Source organism: Tiliqua scincoides, chromosome 2, assembly GCF_035046505.1.
Source record: "Tiliqua scincoides isolate rTilSci1 chromosome 2, rTilSci1.hap2, whole genome shotgun sequence".
Lineage (NCBI taxonomy): Eukaryota > Metazoa > Chordata > Lepidosauria > Squamata > Scincidae > Tiliqua > Tiliqua scincoides.
Genome location: NC_089822.1, coordinates 106,173,215 through 106,196,007, shown reverse-complemented (window position 1 = coordinate 106,196,007; position 22,793 = coordinate 106,173,215). Strand labels below are relative to the sequence as shown.

The window sequence follows — 22,793 nt, the reverse complement described above, 5'->3', positions numbered from 1 at the left end:
TATGGGAGGACTGAGACAAAGAGATCTTAAGGTACCTTTCTTTGAACCACTAAAAACAAACCACGTGTAATCAGAAGCCAAGAGCCAAACTGGAAGATGATGGAAGAGACATTCAACATTTTTGGTTTTTACATTAATCCTGGCACAGAAAGATTTGACTGGACTTGACCACTGAACGTTGATACCAGATTGCTGGAAGCCCTTGGGCTAAACTGTGCTCTTGGCTCCACCTACCCCACTGGCATGGTGGGTGCCACCAGCACAAAGTGGGCTCTATGATGGGAATAGGTCTCAACCAGTGCCTGTCCTGGTCAACCCCTTGGGTGGAGGATATGCTTAAACCTTTCACTGCAGGCCATTTGCCTGATCAAAATCACACACATAGCTGCAGCTTTCCCACTAGTGATGGAAAAACACCAGGTCCAGGTATCCCTTTTCTCGCAGGGAGAAAAGCAGTTGGGGAGGAGTTTAATCGGGCAAATGGTCCACAGAGAAAGGGCTGACAATTCTTCAGCTGGAGTAGTGGCAAGAAGATGTCAGGCAGAGTAAAGGAGCCTGCAACACAACTTCGGTGACCTTGCCATGGAGGTGAAGGATGGGAGACAGGTGCATGTCAGGTTGGGAGAGGAACTACATCTCCACTGTCATGGTGGTAAATATGTGGCTCCTTTACAAAAGTGACCCAGTTATTCCGTGAGGGCTATGAGAGGTTTGTGAGGAGTTGCTTAATATCAGCATATAGGAAGATCAGTGGTCATTCCCTCATGTGTTGGCCAGTGATCAAGCGGCCAGATGTAAACAGAATGAAAAGAATATAAGAAGAGCCCTGATGGATCAGGCCAAAGGGCCATCTAGTTCAGCTCCCTGTATCTCACAGTGGCCCACCAAATGCTGTAGGAAGCACACAAAACAAGATACATGTATCTTGTCACTGTTCCTTTATTTCTAGGGAACCAAATCTTTCACTTTTTTTTTTTGCAACAAGGGAATGTGGAATCTCCATTTTCTTGGCATCCAAGGTCTCCCCTGAAAGGAGTGGGAATGGAATCCAGTCTGATTTTTCTCCATTGCTCCATGAAACCTCTGCCTTGTACAATACCATGCATGCTATGTAACTAAACATTTTTCATCTCCGGAATGAAAGTGCATTTGAGAAACTATTACTACAGACATATCTCGATAATACAATAGGTTAGATCACTACCCAAAAGCAAATATCCCCATAAAGCAAATTACAGGCTTTAAAAAAAAAACTTTTTTGCAAAGTAAGAGGCTTGCACTACACTTAGGAGACATATCTAATTAATAATTTCAATAGTAATACAACAATATGGTGCAGGTTGACTTGCTTGGTTCAGCTTGGACTCAGCTGATGTGCTTTAAGAACAAGGCAAGAGCCAAAAATTTAAAAAATGAATATAATTGAAAAGCACCATATCACAAAGCAAATTGCCATAAAACAAGGTATTCCTGTGTATACTATATAAGTACTATTTAATGCTTTAGGAAGGGAAGCCCAAAGTGAGCTGCCATCTCAACCAATACCCCAATTCCACATCCCCTTACCCACCCCAGTGCACATGCACATGAGCGGATATGCACATGTACACATGCATACACAGAGAGCACTTCACTCACACATTCTGCTCCTACTCCACTGCCATGTTTTGTAAATTGGCTTGGTAGAGAGAATGCTAGGAGCAGAACCTTTCCACTTCCAGCATACACTCTAAAGGCCACATTACAAGAAACAACAGCAGGGCTGGAGGCTGGAGGAGGTAAACCCACCCCATCCTCCTCTTTCATGAGGCAGGCAATGGATCAAGGGAGGTGGTGGGCAGGTACATGGTATGGAGTACTCCCATCAGCTTATAGCCTATCTAATCCACTGCCTGAGGTAAAGGATTCAACCAGCCTCAAGACTGGGCCAGCCCTGCAGACTAGGCCAGCTTCAAGACTGGGCCAGCCCAATAATATTATAAATTGCATCTTTGTTAACTTTGGTAATAAGGGACGACATGAATAATTTTCCCAGAGAAAATCAGGTATATTTGTTTATTTACTTACTTAAGTCCAAATTACAATGGTCCAGGATCAGATATACTGTACTATCTGCATCTGATGTAAAAGAAGGGAAAGAATGCTCACAAAGAAGAGGGCAGGAGGCAACCCATGAGGGACCTCAGCTCTTCATAATGCTCAGTCTGTTCTTCTGTCCAAAGCAGCTTGAGTTTATTTTCTTTAAATCACTTCCACATTTCCTAGCCATAATTACCAAATATTTTGTCTCTGACTTCACTTTCAGGAAGGCTGCAACTCTGTGAATTGAGTCACCATTCCTTTATTTCTGGAGAGCCAAATCTTTGACTTTTTTTGAATGAGATGCTGGGTGTGTACACAATAAGGCAAAACAAAACAAAACAAAATACTTTGCAAAGTGGAGGATCGCCCAAACGGGGTAGCAGAAAACAAATAGGTGCCACCCACAAAACCTGATATTTGGAAGGAGACTTTTGCGGCCTTCTTTCACTCACAGGCCTCCAAAAGACAGACAAAAAAACAGACATAGAAAATATTCTCCAGACAAAAGAAAATATTTCTTTATCCAGTGTGTGATTAGTCTGTGGAACTCCTTGCCACAGGATGTGGTTATGGCATCTGGCCTGGATGCCTTTAAAAGGGAATTGGACAGATTTCTGGAAGAAAAGTCCCATCACGTGCAACCTCCTGATTTTAGAAGTAGGCTACTTCAGAATGCCAGATGCAAGGGAGGGCACCAGGATGCAGGTCTCCTGTTGTCTTGTGTGCTCCCTGATGTATCTGGTGGGCCACTGTAGATACAGGAAGCTGGAAAAGATGGGCCTTTGGCCTGATCCAGTGGGACTCTTCTTATGTTCTTAAATCTATCAATAGCTGCTTCGCAAGTAACCATGAGACACCTCACTTCGTTTCCAGGGAAAGAATAAACTTTCCATGAGCGAAGAAGCAAAGTTGTTCTTCCGAACCCAGAGGAGGGAGTGTGCTTTGGAGGGACCACAAACCACAATGCTCCCTTTAAGCTCTTGCTCCACAAGGGAAAGGAAAACCCAACTCAGAGGAGATCCAGTGGATCCGTTATTCCCTCCTGGTCCCAAGTTCCAGGCCATTCCCTCGCCGGAGGCCTTTGCCCCAGGAGTGGCCCCTGCCTGGAATTCCAGCGCGCTCCTCCTCCCTCCCCCGGCCCGCACTCTGGTCGACATCTGCAGGGCGCCTTTCCTCCCAGGCTGCCTGTGCCAAGAGGCGGCCCCTCCCTGCTTCCCTCCCTAGCCTCGCATCTCCTACCTCCGCTCGGAGCCCCGAGGCGACCCCGATCATCAGGACGATGCAGGCGGACAGGCTCTTCCAGGACTGCGGAGGGGGAGAGAGGAAAGGAAAGAGGGGGCGTCATTGCGCGCAGCGGCAGGAGAGAAACTTCTTGGGCGCGCGGGTCCCTCTCCCACCCCGGGGTTCCCACCCCGAGCGGGGGGCCCCGATCCCCGGACCCCTCACCATCTTGCTGGCTTCTGCTGCAGCCACGGGGGGGGGGCTTCGAAGGAGGGAGGCCGGGCGGGCAGGCTGCGCTCCCTGCTTCCTCCTCTCCAAGGAACGAGCTGATGCTGGAATGGGAACGCCACTCGCTCCCTCCCGCCGCCAGCAGCTCCTCCCCGCCGCCCCTCGCAGCCCTCCTCCTTCCCCTCCTTTCTTCCATCCCACCCCCTCCCCAACGCAGGCCAGCCAGACAGTCCCAGGGAGGGGGCGTCGTCGGCGCGGATGCTGGCGGGACGGCGCATGCTGAGCGCACAGCGCTCCGGGGCCACTCCAGGCGATGCTCGCGGGAAGAGGAGAGCTGAGCTGGACCAAGGGAAAGGAGGGCCAGCGAGCTCCCCTGCCGCCTCTGCACTGCTGCTGGGACCCAGCTGAGGGTGGGGTCCAATCCGATCTTGAGAGTTGGGTCCAGTTGAGGGTCCAGTACTATCTAACTTCCCAGCACTGATGCAGCTGTGCCAGTGGGGCTCCCATTGCATCCTGCTGTGGAGGAGCAGGGCAGAGGCCTCCTCAAGGTAAGGGAATGTTTGTTCCCTTACTACGGGGTTGCATTGCGGGGTTACACTGAAGTTGGATAAGATTGTGTCCTGACTGGCTCAGCTCACAGACACTCTGCTTGCCCTGAGCTGGCTACTGGAAGCTTTGGCTGCCTGAGAACCTCTGCCGCTTTGGCGACAAGAAATGGCAGGCCCTCAGATTCAGACCAGCTGCCGGTGTCTTTCTCTTCCTTCCCACCTGACAGACAACAGGCCTCACTTGCCCTCTTTGCCTCCTTTGCTCACCTTGTGAAAGTTTCATTTTCTGTCCATCTGTCCACGGTCCCAAGACCTAATGCAACAGCCTCAGTTTGCTCCTACGCAATACCAAGCCCAGCTCCAGCTTGGTACCCAAGCCTTGACAATTGTGCCAGGTTGGCTCCCTTATGTCTGCAATATGTTGCGGACACAACCCTACCTAACCCTAACCATAGGCTGTCTCCACTGAGAGACCTTTGGACCCTATGTGACTCCAACCCACCCTCAATGCCCAGAGTGCTCCTGCCACTCACCACACACTGCCATTTCCAGCCTAGTTGGGAGAGATGGAGATGCAGAGGCCAGGCCAGCAATTTTCAACCTTTTTCATCTCATGGCACACTGACATTGACTAACATTGTCAAGGCACACCATGTCAAGGCACACTGGTGTTTTGACAATTGACAAGTCATACCATGTCAATTGGTGGCGGCAGGGAGTCTCACATCCCTCAAAGGACTAATAAATGACCCTCCGCCAAACTCCCACAGCACACCTGCAGACCATTCATGGGACACTGGTTGAAAATCACTGGAATAGGCACTAGACTAGACTTGTATGTCACAAGTTTTTGTACTGAAAGATGGAGGGGGATTGAGCTACTCTTATTTTCTGGTTCCCATAGATTCAGCAATAATGCAAAACTGAACTGAAGGAAGAGTGGAGGCAAGATAGTTACATGGGTAGGACAACTGCCAGTCAGCACCCACTAGGTGAGTCGCAAGCCAATTCTAGGTGTGTCTCATTCATTTCAATGTGTATTTTATTTTGTATTAGATTTGATTCTACCATTTGGGGAAATGCATCTGGAGAAATATTACCGATCTGTCCTTTTAACAGGCTACTATGCATATGCTTTTAACAATGATAGTCAATGAGGCTTATTCCCAGGTAAGTGTGGATAGGATTACAGCCTTGCGGATGTTTAGGGAATTTTTTTTTAAGAGATCAGCAACTTCTTGGGATTGTTAGGAGAGTTCTTTATTTTAAAGAAATTTTTAAACTTATACTTATTGTAACTTTTAATTTACTCACTTAATGAATTAATTAATCTGATTTGATTTTTTCATATGGAGTGTTAAAAATTCTCCTGCTTGATGATGTCACTTCTGACCATGACCTTACTTCCAGATTAATGACGTCACTTTCAGTGGGTCCCAACAGATTGTCATTGTCAAAAGTGACTCCCAGTACTAGAAAGTATGAGAACCACTGGTAGATACTTCCAGTGTCATGGACATGTCATGATGTGGAAATAGACATCCTTTAAGTCTACAGCTGCGAACTAGATGCCTTCATAGAGAAGCGTCAGTGTATTCTGTATCATTGTATGGAATTTCTTGGATGAAAGCATTGACAACCTTTGAGTCTAGAACAGGATACAGACAACCATCTTTCTTCAGTACATTGAAATACCTCAAGGTCTCAAAGTGTTTGGGGTGAAAATTGCTGAGATCAATATTAGTATTGAGATGGAGCTAAATTCTAAAAAAAAATGAGGTAAATGTCATCAGAATTTTGCAGAGCATGTTCCAGGCATATAATAATAATAATAATAACAGGTATTTATATACCGCCTTTCTTGGTCTTTATTCAAGACTTTATTCAAGGCGGTTTACATAGGCAGGCTTTAAATGGCTATTAAATAGGGATTTTTACAATTTCAAAGAAGGTTCTTTCTTTCAAGAACGACTACATTCAAGGTGTTTCATTCCGATCTGGCTTCACATTCTGGCCTCCATCCTCCCACGCTCAGAGCAGATGGAATTGCTCGGCTTCAGCTTGTCAGCTGCTCCAAGGTCGCACAGTGCCGGTGGCCTCGAACTGGCGACCTTGTGGATGTTATCTTCAGGCAGACGGAGGCTCTACCCTCTAGACCAGACCTCCTGCCCTGTTGTCTATCAACTGTTGTCTACCTTTTTCTCTTTGTCTTGACCTCTCCTGCTGCTCATACTACAGGAAAGACAATTAAAAAATCTTTTTGTCTTGATGCAGCTTGGGAAAATAGTGGCTGAAGACAACAGTGAGTGTATGTGGGGAGAGGACCTGGGATCAAGGGTATGATGGGGTCCAGATGGAAATCCTAGGGGGATGGAGTTGGTTCCTGGATCACATCTCACATTCACCCATTTTTTTCCAGGCGTTTGCCTTCATTTAGTTCTAATGAAGTCACTGACACTTTGTTAACCTGGAGCTGGAAAATAGTGATTCTTGTCATTTTCTAGGATCAGTGAGGTTTGTAAGGCAGGAACACAAAAAGACCTTGAAGCAAAGTCTTCCTGGCTTCAGTGGATCACTAGTGCCTGTTTATTCCAATTTGTATCCAGTCTGGCCCCTATTCAGGCCCCTAATATTTTATTTACTTACCCATTTACTCACTCCTAGATGGGAAACCTCACCAGGTCCAGACTCAGTAAAAAATACAGTAATAGAGTCACAGTTTTTGTTTTGTTTTGCATCCCTGTTCCCTAGAACTAATTATTCTTGCACTGAACACTTGGGATTTCCTATAAAGCTGCCTCTGGCAAAAGTTAGGATAGACACTGGGATACTGCAGTGTGTGGTTTATTCCGCCCAGGCCCAAGTTTTGAAAACAACTAGCCAGAGGTGCATTCAAAATATATAACCATGCACAGTTAACCCAAGAAATGAAGAACTCATTACTTAGTAATGCTATGAGGTCATTATATTTCCCTCCCAATGAAGAGTAAGCCAAAAGTGTATTCATCTTAATGTTTTTATAGGAAAAGTCTTCCACAAGCTAAAAGAACCTAACTGAATTCCTTTGGAGCTGTTGTGAAAAACTTACTGGCCATATGAAAATTATATGAGGATGAACACAAGAACATAAGATGATGGATCAGGCCAAACTTAGGCCCCATATAGTTCAGCTTCCTGTATCTCACAGTGGCTCACCAGATGCTTGAAGGAGCACACAAGACAACAAGAGACCTGCATCCTGGTGCCCTCCCTTGCATCTGGCAAGGGTTGCCAGTTTATGATAGGCAGAATTCGTGGTCTTTTAACAATGCATAACAGGTTGAAATCAACTGGTAAAGCTCATTCTCACATGCAGTATTCCTAATGATCTTTGAAAAAAATTATACAAGAGTAATGCAGCTTCAACCCCTGTGTTTCTCTAATTAGGACAATACTTGTACTGCATTCATATAAGGGGAAAAAATTGGTATATGAAGAGAAATGCAATTGTACCCCCTTACAGTTCCATATGGTTTGGGCCAAAAGAAGTGAATCCGAGATGTGGAAAATAAGAAGCCTGAAAATTTGCTTCACTTTATCCTTGCATGACAGTTTAGGGTCTCTTGGGCTGCTAATGCCAACACAGCTGTGATATTCACCAGTTAGGTTGAGGAATTGTTGTGCCCATCTGACAAGTTCAGTGCAGGTTGCTTCAGAGTCGACCCATGAAAAACAACAAGTAGAGGCATCGCCACATACATTCAAATAAAAATGTGCAAGTCTGGTTTTCTTGTGCAGGCTTAAAATGAGAATCTTTTTTCTTCTTCTTTGAAATTTGAGACCTCTGATCCAGAGTTTGTAGAATGCAATAGAAATGTCATGCCACTGTTATGGGGCAAGCACAGAAGTCAGATGCAGGCGAAAAGCTATTGGATCTTTCCCATTGAAATCAATATAGTTGTGCGCTTTATTTGATAACCTGTAAAATGAGAAACTTTTGCTCTGTATATTTGAAAACTTTCAGACATGATGCCTTAAAGGAATAGTAAAATACAGGTGGGAACTCAGTATCCACTGGGATTCTGTTCTGGAACACTAAGGCTCAATCCTAACCCACTTTCCAGCACCAACATAAGGGCAATGTGGCCTTGAGGTAAGGGAACAAACATTCCCTTACTTTGAGGAGGCCTCCATGAACACCACCCAACTGCAGGATGCAGCACATGACCCATTGGCACAGCTATGCCAGTGCTAGAAAGTTGGTTAGGATTTGGGCCTAAGTGGATACTGAAATCAGTGGATACTAGGTTCCACCTTTAAATGCCTTGTAACAAGGTATGGACATTATACCTCATTCAGCCTCAAATCCAATCCAATAACCTTTATTAGCATACATACATAATACATGTGGCAGCAGCCAACTCATTCAGCCACTAGATGGGGAGAATAATTCCATTAGATTTCACTATTCACCCCATTTAGTGGCTGAATGTGGTATAGCATCTATACAAATGTTTCTCAACCAGTGGTACAGGTACCACCAGTGGCACTTGAGGAGGTGTCTGGTGGTACTCACAGGACCTGCTGCCCAGCAGTAAGCTCAGGAACGTGGCATAACAGCAGTAGGAGGCTCCAAAGCATGCTTTTCTGCACTCGAAAAAGCCCTTCGGTCCACCCTGAGCCTTTTACGGGTGTTTGTCACGCTGTATCTGGTCTCCCAACCCAGAAGAAACTCGCAGTGATGTCATCACGTTACTTCCAGTGGTACTTCAAATAGGTGAACCGTGTGAAGTGGTATGGCGGAGGACAAACATTGAGAAGCACTGATTTGTACCAATGGAGAAGCATTAAACCCCGAGAAGCTTGCAACTGGTATGTTCTAATAGTAGGAAATTGATATTGATGTTATTTTCCCTTGTTACAAGAAATTGAAAGGTGGACCCTGGTATCAGCAGTGAGTCAAAATCAGTGGATGCCGAATCAGTGGATATTGAGGTCCCACCTGTACTTGAAAAATTCAACAAAAGGGGAAGGGAAACTGAGACATTGCAAGCAACACAAAAGCTGGTGGTTATTATTCAAATCAACCAAGCTTTTGTGGATTTTTTTTAATTACCTATAAAATGTGTTCCTGGTATCTAATCTTTTAGAAACTTCAGATATTATGCCTTAAGTGATAAATGTCTGAAATACTAATGGAATTTGGTGGAAAATGCCAAAGTTATAGACATCATAAGATGCAGTGGTTCTTTATTGAAATCAATGTAAAATAAATTGATTTTTCATTGTTTACACACAAATCATGGAATTGCTGCAAGTCTATCACCTGTTTCCCATCTTAATGTGAACTTTGCAAAAAGTCACTGCCAGCCATATTCATCTGAGATGGTAACAATTCATCATTTTTGGTTCTGTGGTTTGTGTATAAAAAGTGCTCTTTGCACTTTGGAAGGAAATTTTATGTATCTTTTGAAGTGCTGTGAAAAATATATTTGAAAAAGAATGCAGGAATGCAACAAGAGTGATTCCATGTCATTTGTGCAAGCCATCAATTTACAACCCAGTTACACTATTTAACAAGCAATCATGACTAAGAAGAGAACAACATGTTTTAAAGCCAATATACTTGCGTGTATCTTGATCACATTCTCAGGTTTGATGCCAAATAAGATGAATTCGGCAGTAACTTGATCAGCAGAGTCTCCAGGGCAGAGAAGGGTGGAGAGATTATTAATCTTCCAGGAGCTGACATCATGATCTCATCTATGGAACATGCAAGATACTCCCCCCACCCTCCCTTTTAAAATCTTCCTCATTGGGGAATGGGTAGTGCTGTGAATCCTCATACAAGAATTGTGACATTAACTCTTGTTGTCACTTCATAGTCTCCTCAGCTCACCCTTGAGTTAAGACTGATTTTCAACCTTTTTCATCTCACAGCACACTGCATTGCCTGTGGGGGACTCATAACCCTCAATTACCCTATTACAGTGTTTCTCAAACTGTGGGTTGGGACTCACTAGGTGGGTCGCAAGCCAATTTCAGGTGGGTCCCCATTAATTTCAATATTTTATTTTTGATATATTAGAGTTTATGCTTCCCTGGTAGGTGACTGCATCTGGGGAAATGTTACAGACCTGCACTTTTAACAGGCTACTATGTATATTCTTTTAACAATGATAGTAAATGGGACTTATTCCTGGGTAAATGTGGGTAGGATTGCAGCCTAGAATTGTTAAAAATGTTCCTGCTTGATGATGTCACTTCCAGTCATGACAACACTTCCGGTGGGTCCTGACAGATTCTCATTCTAAAAAGTGGGTCCCTGTGTAAATGTGTGAAAACCACTGCCCTATTAATAAATGACCCTCCCACAATCTCCTATGGCACACCTCTGGATCATTCATGGCACACCAATGTGCTGCTGCACAGTGACTGAAAATCACGGAGTTAAGAAGTCTTGCTCTATGTCAGTCAACATCAGAATGCATTCCCTTTGTCCTCCAACATGGCTCCCAATATCATTACTGGCAGGTACAAGAAGGATGCTTTTAACCTTAGGTTAGCTGTAGTCAACAAATGTGCTGAATATGTCATAAAGGATCTTGTCTCTCTGAGCAAGGTCACTAGAAATTTTCCAAGGGCAAGGGCCATTTTATTTATGTACTTATTTACTGTGTACTATTTTTCATGGAGGTCAATCAAAGCAGTTTACAAGTTGCTGCAAGGAAGGGGAACAGGGGAAGGAATCCAAGAATAGTGGGGAGGTGCCCTACCTCCAGATGTCCTATACATGTTATTTATCATGTAAGCACAGCTAGTTTATGCAGCAAGGTTTGGGAGACTTCTGTTAAGATCACTTCAACACATGTAGTCATAAAGAAAAGGAAATGAGTTCATAAATGAAGTTCATTTATTTATCATAAATGAACTCCATACTTGAATAGGGAGAGAGAGAATGGTCCTACATGCTTGCTGTATAGCTGGAAAGGGATTCTGAGGAAAAGGGATAGCCTGAGATTAGCAACCTGCATATGAGAGAGAGAGAGAGAGAGAGAGAGAGAGAGAGCTTTACTGAAATGTAAGAGAGGAAATCCTTGCATCTCATCTGGTTGGCCCTCTAATTATACGGTATTGCCCCCTTCAGGTGCAAGGTGCTTGCACAGTGTTGTTGCACCTTTCTCTGCTTTTAATATATCAAACTTTTTGGTACATTTCATAAACTTCAAGAATTTCATACTGCAGTCTCCCTTTGAAGTCACTTTGTTGAAGAATGAAGACATACGGGTTAGAAGTGTCCTGGGTGACTGAATGGTTTTCTTACTGATTTCTAAACATAGTCATGTTTATGTCAGATTTGTATCCATGTATTCTTTTGTACAGAGACTGGCCTATTTTTATGTGTGCTGATCTTTTTAATGAGAAGAAATTAGAATCACCTTTGTGAGGCTGACTTTCCCTATATTTTGGGGGTCAGATCTAGCACGCACACACAATATGCATGGACATTCTTTGACATTTATGATCCAGTACTTGCTTCCACCAGCAACGTGAGGCCATGCTACAAGCCTCCTTTCTAGCTGGGGGAATATGCCTGTCAATTATATGACAGCCCTCCTGAACTGAGTTACCTGGCAAGTGTGATTGGTATCCAGCCATTCATGGGTACCCTTCACCCACTTGACCAACTCAGAGATAAACTAGCGGTACACAAGTGATCATAAATTCTCCAATCAGGTAATCCCATACCTGATTAACCCTTCCTGGTTAACCCCTCCTGGGAGCAGCAGTGGGGGGCGGGCTGTAGCAGTGTAAGGGTTAACCCCTCCTGGGGGGCAGCAGTGGGAGGGGATGTGGCCGTGCGAGGGTTAACCCCACTTGGGGGGGCAGCACTGGGGGGCTGTGGCCGTGCAAGGGTTAACCCCTCCTGAGGGGCAGCAGTAGGGAGGCTGTGGCCGTGCGAGGGTTAACCCCTCCTGGGGGGGCAGCACTGGGGGGCTGTGGCCGTGCGAGGGTTAACCCTTCCTGGGGGGGCAGCACTGGGGTGCTGTGGCCGTGCAAGGGTTAACCCCTCCTGAGGAGCAGCAGTGGGGGGATGTGGCTGTGCAAGGGTTAACCCCTCCTGGGGGGCAGCACTGGGGGGCTGTGGTTGTGCAAGGGTTAACCCCTCCTAGGGGGCAGCAAGTGGGGGGGAAAAGGGGAGCGCACCCCCGGCCGGAGGAGGGGGCCGTCGTGGGAGTCAGTCCCGCCCGGGGACGACGGTAGTCTCCCGCGACGCCCCCGGGTAGTCCGGAGGGGCGTCTCCAAGCCGCAGCTCCGCGGGGCAGCCACTGCAGGGTTACACTGTGCCTGCGCCACGCACTCCCCGCGCTGGAGCCCTTTCCGGGCTTCTCCTTAACTCCCCGGGCGGGGCTCGCTCCTCCGACGCGCCTATTGGCCGCCTTGTCTGGAAATGCAAATGAGCCCCCGGCCAGCCTGGAGGAAAACTCCATCCCGGGTCGCAAGCCATGCGGTGTATGTGCCCTAGTTGGCAACCTTCAGTCTCAAAAGACTATGGTATCGCGCTCTGAATGGTGGTTCTGGAACAGCGTCTAGTGTGGCTGAAAAGGCCGATTCGGGAGTGACAATCCCTTCCACACTGGGAGCAAGTGCAGTCTGTCCTTGGTCTGTCTCCCTGGCTATGGGCCTTCCTTCTTTGCCTCTTAGCCTCAGACTTTTTGGCCAAGTGTCTCTTCAAACTGGGAAAGGCCATGTTGCACAGCCTGCCTCCAAGCGGGCGGCTCAGAGGCCAGGGTTTCCCACCTGTTGAAGTCCACTCCTAAGGCCTTCAGATCCCTCTTGCAGATGTCCTTGTATCGCAGCTGTGGTCTACCTGTAGGGCGCTTTCCTTGCACGAGTTCTCCATAGAGGAGATCCTTTGGGATCTGGCCATCATCCATTCTCACGACATGACCGAGCCAACACAGGTGTCTCTGTTTCAGTAGTGCATACATGCTAGGGATTCCAGCACGTTCCAGGACTGTGTTGTTTGGAACTTTGTCCTGCCAGGTGATGCAGAGAATACGTCGGAGGCAGTGCATGTGGAAAGCATTCAGTTTCCTCTCCTGTTGTGAGTGAAGAGTCCATGACTTGCTGCAGTACAGAAGTGTACTCAGGACGCAAGCTCTGTAGACCTGGATCTTGGTATGTTCCGTCAGCTTCTTGTTGGACCAGACTCTCTTTGTGAGTCTGGAAAACGTGGTAGCTGCTTTACCAATGCGTTTGTTTAGCTCGGTATCGAGAGAAAGAGTGTCGGAGATCGTTGAGCCAAGGTACACAAAGTCACGGACAACCTCCAGTTCATGTGCAGAGATTGTAATGCAGGGAAGTGAGTCCACATCCTGAACCATGACCTGTGTTTTCTTCAGGCTGATTGTCAGTCCAAAATCTTGGCAGGCCTTGCTAAAACGATCCATGAGCTGCTGGAGATCTTTGGCAGAGTGGGTAGTGATAGCTGCATCGTCGGCAAAGAGAAAGTCACGCAGACATTTCAGCTGGACATTTCAGGTGTATGTGCAGCCTCTTGATTTTAGGGCAGAAGGCCAGGTGCAGGGAAGGCACAGGATGCGGGTCTCTCGTGGTCTTGGGCCCCCCCAGAGGCATCTGGTGGGCCGCTGTGAGATGCAGGAAGCTGGACCAGAAGGGCCTCTGCCCTGATCCAGCGGGGCTCTTCTTCTGTTCTTATGTTCAGAGCATCATTCAACCCAGATGAGCTCTTGTATGCAACTGGGGGCTTTTTTAAAGACACGTTTGCTATTGGAACCACACTCAGTAAGTGCAGAAGGCCAACATTCCTGGGACAATGCAAGTAACTAGCATTGGGGACTGACAGCCCAATCCTATGCATGTCTACTCAGAAGTAAGTCCCATTAGAGTCAATGGGGCTTATTCCCAGGAAAGTGTGGATAGGATTGGGCTGTGAATTTCTAGCCAGACACATGTAGGCAATTCATTATTTTGCTTGCTGTTCCCACATTAAGCTCTTTCTGCCCAACTTCTTTGGTACTGTAGTGTATAGCAAAGTTTTGGGGCTTTATTTTCTTTTTTTCTGTAACTTCTTGGCCCCTCCTGCTGGTTGTTACTAGTTACTGTACCCAATTTTTTCAAGCAAGCTCTTTGTGGCCAGAAAAATAATTATTTCACCAGTTTACTTACTGTATTTCTTTCCACCCTTTACCGATTTGGGGTAATTCTTTTCACTTTGGGTTTTAATAACCCACTTGCAATCATTACTGCAATTTGATTTGAAATAGATGTGCTACTTTCTACACTCTTTTGGGAATATGCCCCCCTGCCTGATTTCCTCAGGCTGGGATAGTTCCCCAGCAATGGACAGGTACTAATCCTACCCCCCCCCCCCCGTTCAGCTGTTGGCTCAGTAAATCAGTTAAGAAGAAAGCAGGAAAGGGTGTGCTGAGCACTAACCACTAGGTCAAGGCTGGCCTTGCCATGAAGTGATTTGAAAACAGTTGCATAGAGCAGCACCCTTGGAAGGGCAGCAAACAGATGAATCCTCAGCCCACTACCCTCTCCAGACTGCTGCTTCACTGGGGGCTCTGATTCTTTTGCAACCTTCTGACAGCAAGCAGTTGCAGTCCCCTTGTCCTTCCAGCATTGCTGCCATGGCTCCAAATAGACTCTCCCCACCCACTTGGTGCTTATACAGCACCAAGTGGTAGAAGCAAGTTGTGTCTTGCTCCCTCTCCACCCCAGCATGTAACCTCCCTGCTCTGTGTCACTTCTGCTCCCATTGAACAGAAACAATATATGCTGGGTTCTTCACTGATTTACTGGGTCAGAAGTTAAAAGGGGGGGCAGACAGACTGGAGATGGAACAGCCCATTCAGTTACCAGTGAACATGGACTAGCCAGACAAGGAGTCAAAATACAATATTTCTGATATATTAAGACACAAAATTCTGAGGGCAGAAATAGGGCAAGTCACCACTGTGACTCTGATCAACCACAACCCTGCCTCCCAAGATCCCAACACAATCTAGATCTGTGTTTCCCTACCGCTGGTACGTGAGGTTATGCCAAGTGGAACCCATGGGACCCCCAGACTCCTGCCACTTGGCAGCAAGAACGTGAGACCAGCAATGCAACATGACAAGCAGCAGTAAGAGGTTTGCAGGAAGAGCTCCAGCATGCACTTTCTGCACACTTAAAAAAGCCTTTCTGTCCACCCTGAGCCTCTTCCCAGTGTTTGTTGTGTTGCATCTGGCCTCCCAATATGGAACTAACTGGCGATGATGTTATTGCCAGTTACTTCCAGTGATACTTCCAATAGGTGGACCATGTCCATGCGAAGTGGTACTGTGGGAGGCAAGCGTTGAGAAACACTGGTCTAGTTTTTCCAGCATAATATGTAGCTTGAGCCTCTGCTTTTTATTATTATTTGCTATCATTAGATGGTGCTTTGAAATGCTGTAGTGCAGTGTTTCTCAAAGTTTGTCCTCCACCGTACCACTTCACATGGTCCACCTATTTGAAGTACCACCAGGTGGTACATCATTGCCAGTTACTTCTGGGTTGGGAGGCCAGATGCAATTCGACAAACACCAGTATGAGGCTCAGGGTGGACGGGAGGGATGGAAAAGCATGCTTTGGAGCTCTGCCAGAAGAGCCGAGCCTCCTATCGCTGTTTGTTGCATGGCGTTCCTGTCCTTGCTGCTGGGCAGCAGGTGTTCAGGGGTCCCGCCAGTACCACCTCGAGTACCACTGGTGGTACCTGTACCAGTGGTTGAGAAACACCAGTGGTGGAAGCTATTCCACCCCCTGCACGCTATCTGGGCCACTGTTGTGGATGGTTGCTTTGGCCTCCCAGCAGTAAGCATCCCACAGCCCAGTCCTGTGCATGTCTACTCAGACGTAAGTCCCATTAGTGTTAATGGGGCTTACTCCCAAGAAGGTGTGGATAGGACTGCAGCCTTAGAACCCAATTCTATGCATGTCTACTCAGAAGTAAGCCGCATTCTAGTCAGTGGGGCTTACTCCCAGGAAAGTGTGGAGAGGATTGGGGTGTCAAGCATGGAGGGGTGGCTGGATCCCCTGGTGCAAAACCTATGGCACACCACCAGGCTTGGAGGACCCACTGGAAACACTGCATTGGGTGCTGCCACTGGAAGGAGGCGGGGGCCCTCAGGCAGGACAGCCAACACAGCTACGCTATTGGAATGCAGCAGAGCCGGGGGGGGGGGAGTTCGGTCCCTGCGCACAGCACTGCCGCCTACGTCACCAAGTGCGGCCTGGGTTTAGCGCGCGCGCGAGGCCTGCCCGGTTTCCATGGTTTCGGCGGAGACAGCGCTTCCGGGTCAAAGGGCGCTCGCTGTTTTCCTGCGCTGGGAGCGGAGCGCTGCGTCCGGACAAGATGGCGGAGCCCTCTGTGGGACAGCCGACCTCCAAGTATCGGCCGGCGCCTCTGGCGTCCTTGCCGCCCACCCTCGACCCGGCTGAGTACGACGTCTCGCCGGAGAAGCGCCGCGCCGCTGCCGAGCGCCTGGCCATCCGCGCCCGCCTCAAGCGCAACTACCTGCTGCAGCTGAACGACCCCCGCCGGACCCAGCTCATCGTGAGTGCGGGCGGAGGGCGGGGCAGGAGGGCGGGCCGCTCCCCGCCTTGAGACCCCCTGAGAGCTGCCTGCGCAGAACAAGGGGCCTTCTCCGCCACTAGGCCGGGCCCAAGTCTAAGCATGTCTACTCAGAAGTAAGTCCTATTATAGTCAATGGGGCTTACTTCCAGGTAAGTGTGGATAGGATGGCAGCCTCAGCCCAGTCCTATGTATGTCTACTCAGAAGTAAGTCCCATTATAGTCAATGGGGCTAACTCCCAGTTAAGTGTGTATAGGATAGCAGTCTGTGTCAGGCTGCAGCGGGTTTGAGTGCAGTTCCCAGCAGAGCCTCTGGGTGCCTAAGCCAGTGTTCCTCAACCGGTGGTACTTGAGGTGGTGCCTGGTGGTACTTATGGGACCCCTGGACATCTGCTGCCTGGCAGTGAGACCAGGAATGCGATGCAACAAGCAGAGGTAGAGGCTTGATTTGATGGGCAGAGCTCCAAAGCATGCTTTTCTGCACTCGAAAAAGCCCTCCAGTCTATCCTGAGCCTCTTACTGGTGTTCATCGTGTCAGATCTGGCCTCTCAATCCAGAAGTAACTGGTAATGGTGTCATCGCCAGTTGCTTCCAGTGGCTGCTTCCAGTAGTTCAGATAGGTGGACCATGTGAAGTGGTACAGCGGAGGACAAACGTTGAGAAACACTGACTTAGGCTATGTCATTAGGCTGTTCCATGGTGTTCACGGAAGGGGTGTTTGCTTAAAATGCGAAGCAGCAGCCAGCTCTCCCTCCAGCCTCCTCATGGGCTTAGCCAGGCACTGGAAGGTAAGTACAGTACCTAGCTGATGACTCCTGTGCCAAGGCCCACAGTTCTGCCCTCTAGTTGACCTTGGGGTGTAAGGAATCATTCCTGTAAGTCTTGAGGTTGTGACTTCTAGATACAAGTATCTTGTCTTGTGTTCTCCCAGAGGCATCTGGTAGGCAGCTATGACATGCAGGAAGCAGGACTAGATGGACCCTTGGCCTGATTTATGCAGGCTTTTCTTATGAGCTGATATTTTTCTCATTAGCTTTTGTTATAATAATTGGCAGATTTTCATTGTTTTTTCTTTTGCTTTAGGATGATCCCGCCTTGACTCGTTGGACCTATGCCAGAGCCAATGTCTATCCTCATTTCCGAGTAACGCCTAAAACTTCCCTAATGGGAGCTGTTTTTGGAATAGGACCCATTCTTTTCTGGTGGTATGTCATCAAAAAGGAAAGGGTAAGAATATTCCTATACAATTTCTTAAGTCACTCCTTAGTGTGTATATGTGACATGTGGAGAATGCTGTAAATGAACAAGAATGCTTTGGATATCCTAACGGGGAATGAACAAACCATGTTCTGGTCTCTTGCATTCCCATTTATCTGTTCCACTTCCATACTTACCTCCTTTGGAGCTCAGAGTAGCATTTTATCTTCATAATAATCCTATGAGGAAACATAGGTTGGAGATAGACTAGAGCGATCTTGGTTATTGAATATGCCCTAACTCATTCACAGCAGTGCAGTGAAGTTGTTGCCATCATCATTATTAGAATATTTACACAGTATACTGCTTTAGAATAAAAACTTAGTTCCCAAAGTGCATTACATATCAAAATAAATCAACATATGGTTCCTGTCCCCAAAGGACTCGCAATCTAAGAAAAGGTGCAAAAGAGACACCAGCAACAGCCACTTAAAAGATGCCAGGTTGGCGTGAAAAGAGACAGTTGCTTTTCTGCTAAATATGTCACCACTTAAGGTGCTTCTTTGTCCAGTTAGCAGGTCTATATAGATCAGTGCAGGCCAGCTTCATTGGTTGACACAATGAGGCGATTGCCGGGGCCCCATACACAAGCAGAGGCCAACTGCCAACAGGAACCCCCTGAAATTGCTACAGGAGTATGGAGGCACTTAGAAATATTGAGATGATATAGAATGTTAAAGTTGGAAGGGACTTTGGAGGTCATCAAGTCCAACCCCCCTGCTCAGTGCAGATAATTCCTATAGCATCCCTGTCAAATGCCATCCAGTCTCTGCCTGAAAACCTTCAATGAGAGCCCATCACTGCATGAGGCAGACTGTTCCCGTGCCAAATAGCTCTCTCCATTAGTAAGTTCTCCAAATCTACTTTCCTAATTAGCTTAAATCTTCCTGCTTCTGTGCACCTCCAAAACTCACAACGAGGGCAAGAATAAGAATGCATCCTAGTCCTGAGGTCCATGCTTGGGCGAAGGACAAGGGCTTGACTCGGATGTAGGGCAGAGCTTTGGAAACACTGAGAAGCCCAAATCCCTTCAGAGATCTGTGCAATGTCAGGTGAAGTTTCAAATTTCTCCTGCACTCCAGGCTCAGGAGCAATGATTTGTTTTTATATAATGTATATCCCATCCTTCCTACAAAGGCTCATGGGGGCTTAAAACACTCATGTTAAAAAGTATAAAAACAATAAAATCAAGGATTCATCATAGTCCCAGTATGTTTAAGGATCAGGAGGAAAAACCTGGAGGTCGCCCTTGGCTCTATAAAAGCTCTGCTTTGCCTACCAGCCACAGTGCACAGATGTGTAACATGAAGGGATTCAGACTTCCTCCTCACTATAGTGTTTCTCTGTAAGTAAGTTCTGTATCTTGCAAAACCTAAATGAAAAGCTTTAATGTGTATGTGCCATGAAAATCTGAGATAAACTATATTCCTGTATTTGATGATTTAAAAATTTTGGCACTTTCCCCTAATTTTTCATCCATCTTGAGACTTTGAAAGTTATTTTATCATTCTTTAGATGGTAAGAATGGTTTCTAGGATCTCTGTTACTACTGCGAAAAATATATCATTTTTCAAGAAAAGTGGTTTATATAGCAAAATGTTCAAAAGGGTTTAACAATCTACAAATAATGGTTGTCCCCATTAGTCTTTTTTCTGAGAAAGCTAAAAAGGAATTGTAAAGATAAATGTGAGTGGAGTCAAAATTCAAATTGCAAATGGAGCTGACTCTCAAGTTTCAAGTATTAAATGTGCCAGGTAACAGTTTTCAAGAAGTAAAACGTTATCTTAGCCTAGTGGTGGCCTTTACATTCTACTGTTCTGTGAACACTCTGCAGTGTTGACTCTGAACTATCGGAGATGGCTTTTGTTACAGTGTTTTACTTTTTCTTGAACCAGTGGTTTTTAATTTTAAATTTACCATTTGCACTTCTGTTTTGGTACAGGATTATAGAGAGAAACTAATACAGGAAGGCAAATATGAACGACCATTCCACCTCGCCTATTGAGCCCTGAGAACTCTGTAATGCTGCTGAAAGGCCTCTACAACTTTAATCAGCATGTGTATATATGTGTGGGTACTCCTCTTTCAAAATAAATCATATTAATATAGAAAGTAGTTCCTTGTATTTTCAACACAATGTCTAAAATGTGTTCTTTTTAGCTTGAGACTTAAGGGGTGCTGTTCTTGTCTGTGCTGAGCAGGGGTTTGGGCTAGATTGCTGCCAAGGTTGTTTTACAAAGACTATCACTTTCACTGTTACTGGAGAGTGGGTAGATAGAGAAGACAATGCTGATGGGAGAGTGCAATGGGACAAGACACAGCAGTTGTGGGATTTTGGCCATTTTTGATTTACATGAACAGGTGGCTATTCTAGCTTCCCTCCTAAAAATTCAACCCAAGGTATGGAACATTTAGCCAAAATTCACTCTCAAGGAGCATGCAATTGTTCCAGAAACAGTGTATGAGAGATTCTTCTCTGCATGGGTTGCTCCTTTCTCTTGCTTCAGTAGACAGAGCAAAACAGATTTATTTACTCCTTTGGAAGAGAGCCTCTCCTCATTCTGCCTAGCTTTGAAAATGCCCAATTTTAATAGCATTCTGCTGAATTCAGTCAAGGCCAACTTTTCTTCCCTCAGATTAGCTAGCTAGGTAGAAAGGAGTTGATGATATATGCCACTTATCTGTTTAGTTCCCTTGCATATCATCCAGGAGGTGGCAGCAGTGTAAAGCAGCCATGCAGTAACTGAGTTCTTCTGAGAGGAGGATCTTTCCTGGGCCTTCAGTGCTCAATAAGCAATAGCCATTTTAGTTAGTTGCCTTCCCAGCTCTTCTTGGAGCGTATGGGTCAGAAGACTCGAATAGTGGGGGTAAGTGAAAGAGACGGGAGCTTTCAATTGCATAGCTCCCTGTCTCAGTCCCCTTGATGCCTATCATCAGTGATGATTTCCCCTACTTTAACAACAGCTCCTGTAGTAGTGGTTCTCAAACTGTGAATCATAGACCTAGTTTTTGGTGGGTCATCGAATGACACCTGAGCTCTGCCAAGCTTCCAGCTTACTGAGCCTTTACATTTTTTTTAAATGAGAAGTCCACCTCTAGAGTGTGTGTTCATCAGTGAGCATGTTTTCGTCAGTGAGATAATGCGACTTGACCTGGAGCAAGCCAAAGAGCACTGAGCAGAATTTAGTGTACAGAAATCTTTCATTAGCAAATGAAACATCAAGTAAAGCAGATCTTCAGAGTCAAGTGATCAAAGGCTACAAGGTGCAATTGGAGGGAGAGGGGTATTTGTGTGTGCGCCTGTGTACAATACACATGCTAAAAGCTCATGCCAGGAAAATGAGTTGCACAGTTAGGACCAAAGGCCTGACCAACATCAAGACTGCTTTGCAGCTCTGCTGATTCAAATTTGTATGGGTCAGGTATGCTGGGGAGCTTCAGCCCATACCAGTCCACATGGCTATATTGTAAACTGTAGTCTAAACCATGGGTGCCCAAACCCTTGCCCAGGGACCATTTGCGATCCTTAGGGATTCCCAGTCTCCCCCACGGGGAGCCCCCAGTCTCCACTGAGCCTCTGAAGACTTGCTGGAGCCTGCTTTGGCCTTACCAACTGCTCTCAATGTGAGGGCGACTGTTCGACCTCTTGCGTGATCTGTGGGTGGAGGGCTCCCTCCACTGCTTGCTGTTTCATGTATGTGATGCAGCAGCAGCAGCGAAGGAAAGGCCGGCCTTGCTCTGTGCAAGGCCTTTTTTGGCCTTAAGCTATTGCAAGACCTTCATTCATTCATAAGTTCCACCCCTATTATAGTCATTTATGTAAATTTTTGTAAATTCAAATTTGAAATGTAAATTAATTTTTTCCTGGCTGCCTCCCCCCCCCCAACACAGTGTCAGAGAGATGATGTGGCCCTCCTGCCAAAAAGTTTGGACACCCCTGGTCTAAACTAATGGCTTCCTGCAGTGAGCACTGGGTGGGGTGGAACGTTTAGACTTGGCTCACTTTAGGCTCTATGTACCACTTTTGCTTCCAGTGTCCCATTTGGAAAAGTGGAAGAAAAATGCTTCTTTATACTTCAAACCACATGCCTGAAGTTGGAACTCATAGATATTTTCTCACAGTAGAGCTCCACATTTCATTTGGGCCCGAGAGAATAGCAGACTGAGAGCTTAGTGGCATGGAAAAGGAGGCAGAGGAATTCTCCCACAGCATCAACCGTTTGGAGCTGAGGGCAGTTTGTCTAATCTTCCTGACCTTTCAACTCAGATTTGCTCAGAACCAAGTCTTGGTGCATATAGGTGCACCTGGTGTACTTCTGTTTTTTTTTTTCTTCACCAAAGATGAAGTTTGAGAGACAGATGTGGTTACAACAGTTAGTGCATAGGTTTTAGAGACTTGCGCATGACTAAGGGTGTGAGTCATAGGGCCACTCATTTTCCAGTGCTGCCTCTTGCCATGTACAAATTCCTGCATCCTATTATACCAGTCTGTTAGAGACACATGATCTGCAGTTATCAGAATGGGCTCATTCTGTATCTGAGAAATACACGGAGTTCAATTGCTCATATCATTACTTTATTTAGGATTGTGGGATACTATGCTGTTAGGGTCCTGGTGGCAGAGAAAGTACACAAACAGGATTTCTGCTCGTATAGGAGCCAATTTTATATGATGAGATTCTCACAGATTTGTCCTGGCATAATAACACAGATGATGTTTTACTTGAATCATTAAGGCTAGGGGTAGCTTTTTTTAACAGTTGCTCTTCGCTGTTCTTGTCAGCTGCTCCTGGAAATTCTGCATGTACAGAAGATCTTCAAGGCAAACAGAACATAAATGATGGTGCTAT

At 46.3% G+C, this 22,793-nt stretch overlaps 2 protein-coding genes across 2 annotated transcripts in view; one reads left to right on the top strand and one right to left on the bottom strand.

Annotated features, from left to right (window-relative positions):
• Positions 1–3,661, bottom strand: part of FSTL1 (follistatin like 1) — a 33,550-nt gene extending 29,889 nt beyond the window's left edge. Inside the window, exons 1-2 of the mRNA XM_066614954.1 lie at positions 3,529–3,661; positions 3,322–3,387 (exon numbers count right to left, since the gene is read on the bottom strand). Coding sequence (XP_066471051.1) covers positions 3,322–3,387; positions 3,529–3,531 — 69 coding nt within the window. The 5' untranslated portion in view covers positions 3,532–3,661. The remainder of the gene's footprint in view (positions 1–3,321; positions 3,388–3,528) is intronic.
• A 12,757-nt stretch (positions 3,662–16,418) lies between these two features.
• NDUFB4 (NADH:ubiquinone oxidoreductase subunit B4) lies at positions 16,419–20,055 on the top strand. Its single transcript, XM_066616381.1, has 3 exons — positions 16,419–16,668; positions 17,770–17,913; positions 19,886–20,055. Exons 1-3 carry the CDS (start codon positions 16,468–16,470, stop codon positions 19,946–19,948), a joined length of 408 nt encoding a protein of 135 aa, XP_066472478.1. The 5' UTR covers positions 16,419–16,467; the 3' UTR covers positions 19,949–20,055.
• The last annotated feature ends 2,738 nt before the right edge of the window (positions 20,056–22,793 follow it).

What these genes read in the sequence shown, in the direction of transcription:
- NDUFB4 (XM_066616381.1), top strand. Translation starts at nt 16,468, where the DNA reads ATGGCGGAGCCCTCTGTGGGACAGCCGACCTCCAAGTATCGGCCGGCG. An exon ending in CCCGCCGGACCCAGCTCATC is followed by an intron (nt 16,669 to 17,769) that starts GTGAGTGCGGGC and finishes CTTTTGCTTTAG; the next exon opens with GATGATCCCGCCTTGACTCG. An exon ending in ATGTCATCAAAAAGGAAAGG is followed by an intron (nt 17,914 to 19,885) that starts GTAAGAATATTC and finishes GTTTTGGTACAG; the next exon opens with GATTATAGAGAGAAACTAAT.